Source organism: Mobula hypostoma, chromosome 11 (assembly GCF_963921235.1).
Source record: "Mobula hypostoma chromosome 11, sMobHyp1.1, whole genome shotgun sequence".
In the NCBI taxonomy this organism is placed as follows: domain Eukaryota; kingdom Metazoa; phylum Chordata; class Chondrichthyes; order Myliobatiformes; family Myliobatidae; genus Mobula; species Mobula hypostoma.
In genome coordinates, this window is record NC_086107.1 from 75902724 (window position 1) to 75914208 (window position 11485).

Genomic DNA, 11485 nt, shown 5'->3' on the forward strand with positions numbered 1-11485 from the left:
TCCCAGGCAATTGGTAGAGAAGGCCTAACAGAATGGACGTCACAGGCCTGGCTGCTGCCTGGCCGTAGCAGAAAGAATGGATGTGCTGAATCTCAGCTACACAACACTGACCAATTTCCTCATTTCCCTGACATTACCAATAATATAATTTGTCATTGTACAATGCCTCCAGTGCAGTAAAGGGCTCTGGTCTTCTGGAGCACAGGTTTTCAGTGCTACAGAGACACTGTAGATGCTGGAAATCTGGATCAACACACACAAGATGTTGAAGGAACTGATGAAGTGTCTCGCCCAAAACGTCAGCTCTTTATTTTCTTCCTTCTGTGCTGCCTGACCTTCTGAGTTCCTCCAGTGTTTTGTGTCTATTGTTCAGTGCTCAGCTGGGATGTTGTCTGGTCTCATAGCCTTTACTGTATCCAGTGCTCTTGGCCGTTTCTGACATCACATGGAGTGAATCGAGTTGGCTCTGATGGTGGTGATCTCTAGAGGAAGCTGAGGTGGACCACTCATTCTTTGCTTCTGGCTGAAGAGGATTGTAAGTGTGTAGTTTTTAACCAGTCATATACTGAGCCCTGCCATCACTGAGGAGGGGTACGTTCCTGGAGCCTTCTCCTTTTGTTAACCATTTCATTGTAGATGACTGATCACAACTAGATATGAAAGGAGTGCAGAGTTTCCAATTGAGATGCAGGTTTGTAGCTGTCAGTTGTTTACTGTTTTGGCTGTTTATGTTACCACACGCACCCAACTGTGCCAGTTTCGGGAATTTTGACGCTCTAACTCTCCAGAGTATGGATAGCTGGAGTTGCCCCTTTAAGGATTCAGGACTGCCCTGCTGAATGGCTGCCATGTTTTGGCGCTAGGATTTCAGTATTTAAGGAGCACCTGAACTAAGGTTCAGTGCTCAACTAGAGATATTGTCTAGTGTCTTGTTTAGTGCTCAGTTCTCATTCCATTTCCAGTGTCTCAATCCTAGCCTCGGATACTCCAGCATTTGGGTCCAAACCATCCTGGTCACAATACAATTGAGCCAACATGGATCCACAGGATATCAGAGTCTTTCATCTGCTGTGTCCAGAGGAGAGGATTTCCAGACACAGCCTGGAGTTGCACGATCTCCAGGTTGCCTTTGGTCAACCTTTGCAAGGAGGAAGTCAGAGTCAATCGGGTGAGCCTGTCAGTCGCTCTGCAGAGCTGTACATCTTCTGACCATGGAGAAATTCAACAGTGACCCAGGTTCTTGCCACGGCTTCCTCACTCAATGCTCATTAGTGTCCGAACTCCAGCCGTCTTAGTTCCCTTCTGAGCACAGAAAGGTGGCCTTCATTATCTCTCGCTGACTGGGAAATCCCTGGCCTGGCCCACCGCACATTGGGAGATATGCTTGGATTCCCAGGAATTCATAGCCACCATGAGGAAGGTGTTCCTGGAGGAAACCGAGCCTTGGACCATCTGATGAAGATATGACAGGGCAGACTGTCAGTGGCCAACTACACTATCGAGTCTCAGACCTTGACCCAAGACAGTGGCAGGAATGGGGAGGCCTTAGCCATTCTGTTCCGCTATGGACTCTGAGATGAGCTGAAAGATGCCCTCACCTTGAGAGAGCCAGCAGAGGACTTGGAGGTTCTGATTGACCAGTCCATTTGTCTCGATAATTGTCTGGCAGATTGTAAGTGAGACTACCTCGAGAGGTCGAAGGAGGCTAGTCCAAGCCTGACCCCAGTATGTCTTGACCATTCCCCAACCATAACCAGTCATAATCTGCTCAAGATCCTGTTGTGCCCGCGCAAATCTGTTACACAAGGCTCTCCACCGATGAGAGGTCCCGGCTTTGAAGTCCAGGCTGCTGATGTTACCGTGGGGGGACAGGTCACCTGCAGGCTGACTGGCCAAAGGTTGCAGCCATTGGGAGAACTGCTAAGGCCAGCCTGTGCCGGGAGGACTGCGACACCACTCCCAACCCTATGGATTCTGGCATCAAGCTCAAGGTGGAGATCTCCTGGGATAAGAACTGAAGAGAAGTGAAGGCTTTTGTGGACTCTGGGGCAGCTGGTAATTTCCTGGACTTGGAGACCACCTGTTGGCTCAATAGACTGCTTCAAAAGTTGAGCCAGTCCAGTTTTGCAACTGTCTTGGATGGCCATCCACTAGGTTTTGGGTAGATCCAACAACAGACATTGGTCTTGCAGATGAGGATTGAGGATCACGCAGAGGACATTAGTTTCTACATCATTGACTCTCCTCTGATCCTCGGGCACCCTTGGCTGTCCCAGCATAACCTTTCTGTGAAATGGAAGGAAGGAAGAATCATTGCTTGGCCCAGTCATTGTAAGAGGGTATGTTTGGGCCATGGGGGTTTGACCCCCTCCCCCAGACTCTCCTGAGACCAATGGCCAACAAGAGGGCAGAAAGACGAGAAATTTAGAGATGATGGAAATCCAAGCAACACACACAAAATGCTGGAGGAACTCAGCAGACCAGGCAGCATCTATGGAAAAGAGTAAATGGTTGACATTTCAGACTGAGACCCTTCATCAGGACTGGAAAAAAAAGATGAGCAGTTAGAGCAAGAAGGTGGAGGAAGGGGAGGAAGAAGTACAAGGTGGTAGGTGATAGGTGGAGGGGTGAAGTAAAGAGCTGGGAAGCTGATAGGTGAAAGAAATAAAGGGCTGGGAAGGGAACCTGATAGGAGAAGGTAGAAGAACATGGAAGAAAGGGAAGGGGTGCAATTACCAGATAATTGAGAAATTGATATTCAAAAACATGTTCAACAAGGGGCAGACTTCAGTGTTAGGAAACCCAAAGCCTAATCCTGCCCTCAAAGACGGACAAGCAGGTCGCAGCCAACAGAACTGTGTGAGTCCCAATCCTGTCTAGTCGGGGGCTTGCTGGAACTGGAGAGAGGGAATCTCTAGTTCAGGTGAAGACCAAGGAGGTGCCCAAGGAGTCAGGAACTCTGCAGCAAAGCCTAAGGGATCCAGCCGCCAGGTCCCAACTAAAGGAAAGACTCCTAATGCAGACCCTTGGAGTCCGTTCCCAGGGGTGCAAGGACCACCTGTAACACCTCGTTGCTGTTGCCTGAGAAGACGGATGAGGATTTGGACTCTGATTCAGCTACTGGTTCAACAAAGGAGTCTAGTAAACCTAAGGCAGAGACTCTGAGTTCTGTCAGACCACTCCTGCCACTTCAGAAGCCTCAAGAGTCACCCTTGAAGGAATATTCTGAGGAACTTGCAAGGCCCAGACCAGTCGAAGTTCCTTCTATTTACAAGGACTTGGAACAAGTCTTTAACAAGGGAAAAGCCTCGACTCTTCCACCACACCGACCCTATGACTGCACTATAGACCTGCTGCCTGGTACTTGTCTCCACAGGGTCATTTGTGTGTGCTCTCAAGCCCAGAGAGAAGCACTATGGAGGAGTACATAAAGGATGCTCTTGCTATGGGCTACGTTCAGCCCTCTACCTCACCAGCCGGTTCAGACTTCTTCATACAAAAGGACGATGGGAACCTGCAGCTATGCATTGATTAAAGAGGGTTCAACTGTAACAGTCAAGAATCGTTGCCCTGTTCCACTCGTGAATACTGCCTTCGAGATTCCCTGAGGGGTATGAAGCTAGACTTGCAGAGTGCATACAATCTGGTCCGCTTAAAGGAGGGCAATGAGTGGAAGACCACTTGCTGTGCACTGATGGGACACTAGGAGTACCTGGTTATGCCCTTTGGTCTTGTGAATGTTCCGGCAGTTTTTAAACGACAAGCTCTGAGATACTCTCCACAAGTATGCCTTTGTCTGCTTGGATGATATCCTAATCTTCTTGAAGACAATGGAGGAGCTCATCAGTCACATCAGGGACATTTTTAGAGGTTTCTAGACCATGGACTTTGTGTTAAGCTGGAGAAGTCTGAATTTCACATGACTACCATTTCATTTTGGGGTTTCATCATCTCCAATGGCAGTCTCAGGATGGACCCTACTAAGACCCAGGCAGTCGGAGACTGGCCACCACCATCCAGTGTCAAACAAATCCAATAATTCCTGGGTTTGCTAACTTTTGCTGGGGGTTCATCAGGAACTTCAGCTCGGTGACAGCTCTGCTGACAGTGCTAAGAAATCCGCAGGCCCTTCTGTTTGGATTACTGAAACGGAGGCTGCTTTTGCAGCACACAAATAGCGGTTCACTTCAGCTCCCATCCTGGTTTCACCTAATTTGGATCTTTCCTTCATCGTGGGGGTGGACGCCTCAGACATCAGAGTGGGCATACTGTTGCCTCAACGGTCACCTTCGGACAGTAAACTGCACCCACGTGCATTTTTCTCCAATCCTTGGCAGAAAGAAACTGTGACATTGGGAATTGGGCACTACTGGCAGTTAAGTTAGCCTCAGAGGAATGGCGTCACTGACTTGAGGGGGCCAAGAACCCTTTTATTGTTTGGACTGACCACGAGAACCAGACTTATATTCAAGAGGCCAAAAGACTGAATTCCCAGCAGGACAAGTGGTCTCATTTCTTTAACCATTTTAATTTTTGTCCTGACCCATCAACCGGAGTCAAAGGAACCAGAAACCTGACTCCTTGTCTCGTCAGTTTGATGAACCCAAAAGAGGGGAGCAGCCTACATCATTTTTCTCCAGGCCGAGGTGATAACGCCAGTCTGCTGGGGAATTGATGAACTTGTTCACAAGGCCCAGGTGCAGGGGGAAGGTCCCGGGAATGGTCCTCCAGGGTGTCTGTGTGTCCCAGGTTCCGTCAGACCATAGGTACTCCATTGGGGACATTCATCGCGAATGATCACTCACCTGGGAATCACCTGAACCCTTGATTTCATCAGGAGAAGGTACCTGGAACGGTGAAAGAGGTTGGACAATTTGTGCAGCCATGTGAGGTGTGTGCTCGGAACAAGGAGCCCCATACGCACCCTCAAGGATTCCTCCACCCTTACCCGGTTCCAGACAGACCGACCATTGACACACACCTCCATGGACTTCGTCACAGGTCTTCTGCCTGTCATCATGGTAATTGTTGATCAGTTTTTGAAGGTCTGCAAATTCATTGCCTTGGACAAGCTACCATCTGAGGTGGAGAGGGCTGAGATTGTCCTGAACCAGGTCTTCATGATCCACGGATTCCCGGTGGAGATTGTCATGGTCCACAATTCACACCATGTTTCTGAGGGTGTTCTGTAAGGGGAATGGGACAACAGCGAGTCTTTCCACTGAGTCTCCCCTGCGGTCTAACAGCCAGACGCAGCACGTCCACCAAGATTTGGAACAAACTTTAAGTACCTGGCCTCAGAAAGGCCTGAGGAGTGGTGCGACCATTTGATGTGGACACAGGTCACCCACAACACCTTAAAGAATTCATCGTTTAAATGCCAGTTTGGGTATTCTGTGCCACTCTTTCCAAAGCAGAAGGCCAAGGGTTCAAACCTGAGGAGATGCGCTGGGTGCCTGAAAAGGACATCTTGGATCCGACTCTCATCCATGGCTACCAACACTGTCTCTCCAAGCGATTTGCACCCGACCATACCTGCTTCTGGAATTTCGATGCTCTAACTCTCCAGAGTATGGATAGCTAATGTGGCCCCATTAATGGTTTCAGGATCATCCCGCTAATTGACTGCCAGGTTTTAGCACCAGGATTTTAGTGAGAACCCAAAGACGTTTTGCAGAAACTCCAACCATTGCTGCTCTGCTGTCCTTCCTGCAAATGTCCCTTTCCAGTCAACTTCAACTAGTTCCCCTCTCATGCCATTGTAATTTCCTTTATTCCACTGAAATACCGACACATTGGATTTTATTTTTTTCCTCTCAAATTTCAATGTGAATTCAATCATATTGTGATCACTGTTCTCCTTAGGGTTCCTTAAGCTTAAGCTCTCGTATCAGCTCTGGATCATTGCACAGCCTATCGCTTAGTGGGCTCAACAACAAGCTGTTCTAAAAAGCCATCCTTTAGACATTCTAGAAATTCTGTTTCTTGAGGTCCAATACTGACCTGGTTTTCCCAATCCATTTTCATGTTAAAATCCCCAACGATTATCATGACATTGCCTTTCTGACATGCCTTTTCTATCTCCTACTGTAACTTGTAATCCACATCATGGCTGCTGTTTGGAGGTCTGTATACAACTGTCATTAGGATCCTTTTACCCTTGCCATTTCTTAACTCAACCCGTAGAGACTCTATACCTTCAGACCCTACGTCATCTCTTTCCAATGATTTAATATTATTTCTTATACACCGAGCCACACCACTAAACTATCTTTCTGATACACCGTATATCCTTGGACGTTCAGCTCCCAATGGCAGCCATTCTTTAGCCAAGTTTCAGAGATGGCCACAACGTCATATTTGCCAAGCTGTAGCTGAATTTTAAGATTGTCCATTTTATTTCTTATGCTGCAGGCATTCAAATCCAACACTCTCAGTCTAGTACTTGTTGCTTTCTGTTTTAACTGCACCACACCTCTATTGCCCTGTAACTCATGCCACTGGCTTTGATTAAGCCTCATCTCCTGCCTATTCTTTCTATCATCTTCATTGCATGCTATCTTTGATTTATTTCTGTTTTCCCCTTCCTCAGCCCTATCACTCTGGTTCCCATCCCCCTACCAAATTAGTTTAAATCCTCCCTAACAGCTCTACTAAACCTGCCTGCTAGGATATTGGAGCAACACACATCAAAGTTGCTGGTGAATACAGCAGAACACTGCGTTCACCAGCAACTTTGATGTGTGTTGCTTGAATTTCCAGCATCTGCAGATTTCCTTCTGTTTGTGCCAGGATATTGGACCCTTTTGGGTTCAGATGTAACCAGTCCTTTTTGTACAGGTCGTACCTCCCCAAGAAGAGGCCCCAATGATCCAGGGATCTGAATCCCTGCCCCCTACGCCAGTCTCTCAGCCACATATTAATATGCCTGATCATGCACTATTCCTGCACTCACTTGCACATGGCACAAGCAGCAATCCTGAGAATACTGCCCTGGAGAACCTGCCTTTCAGCTTCCTACCCAACTCCCTGAATTCTCTCTTCATGACCTCCTCCCTTTTTCTCTCTATGTCATTGGTACCAACGTGTACCAAGACTTCTGGCTGTTCACCCTCTCCTTTCAGAATACTCTGCACCCGATCTGAGACATCCCCGTACCCTGGCACCTGGGAGGCAACATGCCATGTGGGTATCTCTATCAGGCTGACAGATCGTCCTGTCTGTTCCCCTCACTATGGAATCCCCTATGACTACCGAATTCCTCATCTTCTTCTCTACCTTCTGCATCATGGAACCAGGCTCAGTGCCAGAGACCCGATCACCGTGGTCAACCTCTGTCAGGTCAAATCCCTCAACAGCATCCAAAACGAGATTACGATTACTGAAGGGGATGGCCACAGGGGTGCCCTCTACTATCTGAGTTCTTTCCCTCGCTTCCCTGACCATCACTCACTTATCTGACTCCTGCAGCCTTGGGGTGACTAACTCCCTGTAGCTCCTCTCTATCTCCTGTTCACTCTCCCTAATGTTGGATTGATGAGAGAGAGATGAGATTTTGCTGAGCTCTGGAACTCAATGCCTGAAGCAGTGGGAGAGGCAGCAATCCCTCTGCTGTTTACATGTCCGTGGACTGCTGTCTCTGTGAGACATGGGTGTGGTGGGTGACTGTTTTCCACAAAGAGAGATGACAGTCGGCTGGAGACATGACTTGTCTGATCTTGTCCCTAGGTTCAGCTGCAGCACAGACACAGGGACCAAGTTCTGAAGCCACAGCCCTGGATACCCAGCCACACAAGTGGACTATCAGACATCTGTAGTATGGACACCAAAAACAAGGTATATTTTTGGAACCAAATTCAGGCTGTAGGATCAAATCCCCCCACAAAACAACACATCTTGTCACTCAGAGAGTGGACACTGTGGTATACCACAACCACCACTACATGGGTGTTGGGTTGTGCTCGATCCCCAGTGAATGGACAGTGGTGTGTACACCAACCCCTAATCAAAAGATCCCAACTCCTAGTGAACAGACAGTGGTACGTACTAGTGAACAGACTGTGCAGTCTACCCCAACCCCTTGTGAACAGACTGGGCAGTGTACCCCAACTCCTAGTGAACAGACAATGGGGTGAACCCTGGCTCCCAGTGAACAGACTGTGGGTATACTCTGACCCCAGGTGAACAGACTGTGCAGTGTACCCTGACTCCTAGTGAACAGACCGTGGGTGTAAACCGATTCCTAGTGAACAGACTGTGCAGTGTACCTCAACTCCTAGTGAACAGACTGTGGGGTGTAGCCTGACTCCTAGTGAACAGACCGTGGGTGTACACCAACTCCTAGTGAAGAGACTGTGGGTCTACCCCGGTACCTAATGAACAGACTGTGCGGTGTACCCCGACTCCTAGTGAACAGACAGCGCGGTGTACCTTGACTCCTAGTGAACAGACTGTGGTGTACCTCGACTCCTAATGAACAGACAGCGCTGTGTACCCTGACTCCTAGTGAACAGACTGTGGGTGTACACCAACTAGTGAAGAGACTGTGGGTCTATCCCGGCCCCTAGTGAACAGACTGTGCGGTGTACCCTGACTCCTAGTGAACAGACTGTGGGTGTACCCCAACTCCTAGTTGAACAGACTGTGGTGTATACACCGACTTCTGGTGAACAGACTGTGGGTGTACCCCGACTCCTAGTGAACAGACTGTGGGATGTACCCTGGCCCCTAGTGAACAGACTGTGGCTGTACCCCAACCCCTAGTGAACAGACTGTGGGTTGTACCCTGACTCCTAGTGAACAGACAGTGCAGTGTAACCGAGTCCTAGAGAACAGACTGTGCAGTCTACCCCAACTCCTAGTGAACTGACTGTGGGGTGTACCCCAACCCCTAGTGAAGAGACTGTGCAGTGTACCCCAACTCCTAGTGAACAGACTGTGCTGTGTACCCCAACTCCTAGTGTACAGACTGTGCAATGTACCCTGACTCCTAGTGAACAGTCTGCAGTGTACCCCGACTCCTACTAAACAGACTGTGCAGTGTACCCAACTCCGTGAGAACAGACTGTGCAGTGTACCCTAACTCCTAGGGAACAGACCGTGGGGTGTACCCTGACTCCTAGGGAACAGACCGTGGGGTGTACCCTGACTCCTAGTGAACAGATCGTGGGATGTACCCCAACTCATAGTGAACAGAATGTGGGAGGTACCCCAACTCCTAGTGAACAGACTGATTCTGCTCTCAACTTCTCCAGCACACCCAACTCCCCAACCTTTCTCTATTGCATCTGGTTCCTCTGGGCCACGTGCATTGAGATTGATTTCAGGTGAACCCACCTCCAGGCACAGAGACGGTGCTCTCTGTTGCTGTCATTCTATCTCGGCCAGTCTGCCTGCAGCTCCCACTTCGTCCACCGTTGTCGTGCCTTGAGCACGAGACACAGGTCTGTGATTGAAGGTTTAAGGAAAACAGTGCTGCACGGCAGTTTTCAGAGTTTGGACCACACAAAGTTACTGAACGGGAACTTCTCCACCCTCCCTGAAGCCTAGCCATTCTACAAGCCTGCTCCTCAGCTTTGAGGCATCATGACTGTCTCAAAGCAGGCAGCACAGGTTTGTGCACAGCAAGATCCATTGCAGATGATCCAGCACAATCAGTTGTAAAGACATCCGTTAAGGGGCACTTACCGGTCTGCATACTCTCGCATACCACAAAATGTATGTCCAGTACTTCCTGACTCTTGGTGTGCCCGTGTAAGGCCTCTTTGATACGGTTAACCAGCTCTGTTCCTATCACTCAGATGCTTATGGGACCTGGGCATTGCTGGTATCTGTTGTCCATCTCTAAAATGAGTATACAAAACTGAGATTATATTAGCTGGAGATTGGTAGGTGCAACATTGTGGGCATCGCAGAGTATTCACTGAAAGAAGATCACAGCTGGACCTAAACATTCAGGGTACGCCAAGTAAACGAGCTAATTCTGCTCATATATCTCACGGATGTGAGAAGGCAGTTATAGAGTCACCCATTCAAGTACAGTATATCAGACTTCTGGGCCCTCATGACCCACGAACAACTATCTAACTATCTAGTAATTGTCACTGTACTAAATAGTTTTCTTATTTTTTAAGATTTTTTTTTATTTACTTAAATTTAAATTCCCAACTACCAGGGTGGGATTCGAACCTGTGACTCTGGGTCAGTCTCCTGCTGTTGTTTGTGACTTTAAAACAATGCTACAGTATTAGCGCACCTCTGACGGATGTGTCTCTACCTTCGTAGGCTGCTTGGCTTGAGGCAATGTCCACGGCTTACCTGCGCAGGCAGCACAATGCTACTCCAGGGCACAAGTATGGTAAGATTTTCCAGTATCAGTGTGGAAAAGGAGAGCCTTGACCTAAAATGTCAACCGTCCACTCGCTCCGTCGATTCTGCTCGACCTGCTAAGTTCCTCCAGCATTTTGTGAGTTACTCCAGTTTCCAATGACTGCAGTTTCTTGTGTCTCCAGAGTGCAGGAATCCCTTGTTCAGTCCCTGACAGAGACTGACGAAGGGCTCCAAGTCTTTCTGCGAATATCATACCTGTAGTGAAAAGGATGAATGGGTTTCAGCACAGGCATCAGAAGCCAACACTCTCAGTACAGGTTTGATGCAGAAAGAAGTTCTGCTCACACTGGCTCAAGGATTCAGTAAAAGGAGAAAATAAAGTAGCTTGATGGAGTGGCGATTGGTCTTGTATCCGATGGTATGCACAGCGACATCTTTCTTCCCTCAATTCATGGACCAGCTAGGTATTTAAAAATAAATTACCAAATCATCATTGGCCACTATACAATATTGAAGTTCATTTTTATTCTTTAAGATATGAGCTTTGAATGACTGCTATTAAAATTACTTATTGCTTCTTATCGAACCTAGGATACAAACACTGACAGCTTAGACAGATGAAAATAACTGCAATGTTTTTGCCTTCAGTCTGTGCATTATTAGATTGTTCTGCCAAGGTAGTTGGCCTCAATTGAGAGAATTAAATTACAAGGTAACTGTTAGGAGACACAAGGAAATGTAGATGCTGAAATCTGGAGTGCCACTTAATTGTTGGAGGATCTCAGCAGGTCAAGCAACATCTCTATGGACCAAGGAAACGTCTACATCTTGGGTCAGAACTCTACATCAAGAAAAGTACTAAGCTCACATATCCTTTCTTCACACAAACCCCTGCAGTAGGTGGTATTTGTACAGAACATAGAGCAGAGAAACAAGGCTTTGGCCCAACAAGCTCCTGCTCCATCCCCATATTGTGTTCACCTAGCTTCTTAAAGGTGTGTATAATAATCAATTCCTCCCTGTGGAAGCAAATCCCACTCTCATGCCTTCCTGAGTTCTTAGTGACCATTTTACATAGCCTCTCGTTCTGATCTTCCCCATTGACACCTTGTAGATGTGCACTCTGTCGAAGATATTATCGCTTGCACTGAAGACA

At 47.9% G+C, this 11485-nt stretch overlaps 1 protein-coding gene across 1 annotated transcript in view; it reads left to right on the plus strand.

Annotated features, from left to right (window-relative positions):
* The window catches only part of agbl2 (AGBL carboxypeptidase 2), a 90659-nt gene extending 80261 nt beyond the window's left edge, over positions 1 to 10398 (plus strand). Inside the window, exons 14-15 of the mRNA XM_063061479.1 lie at positions 7729 to 7836; positions 10285 to 10398. Coding sequence (XP_062917549.1) covers positions 7729 to 7836; positions 10285 to 10398 — 222 coding nt within the window. The remainder of the gene's footprint in view (positions 1 to 7728; positions 7837 to 10284) is intronic.
* Positions 10399 to 11485: the final 1087 nt, after the last annotated feature.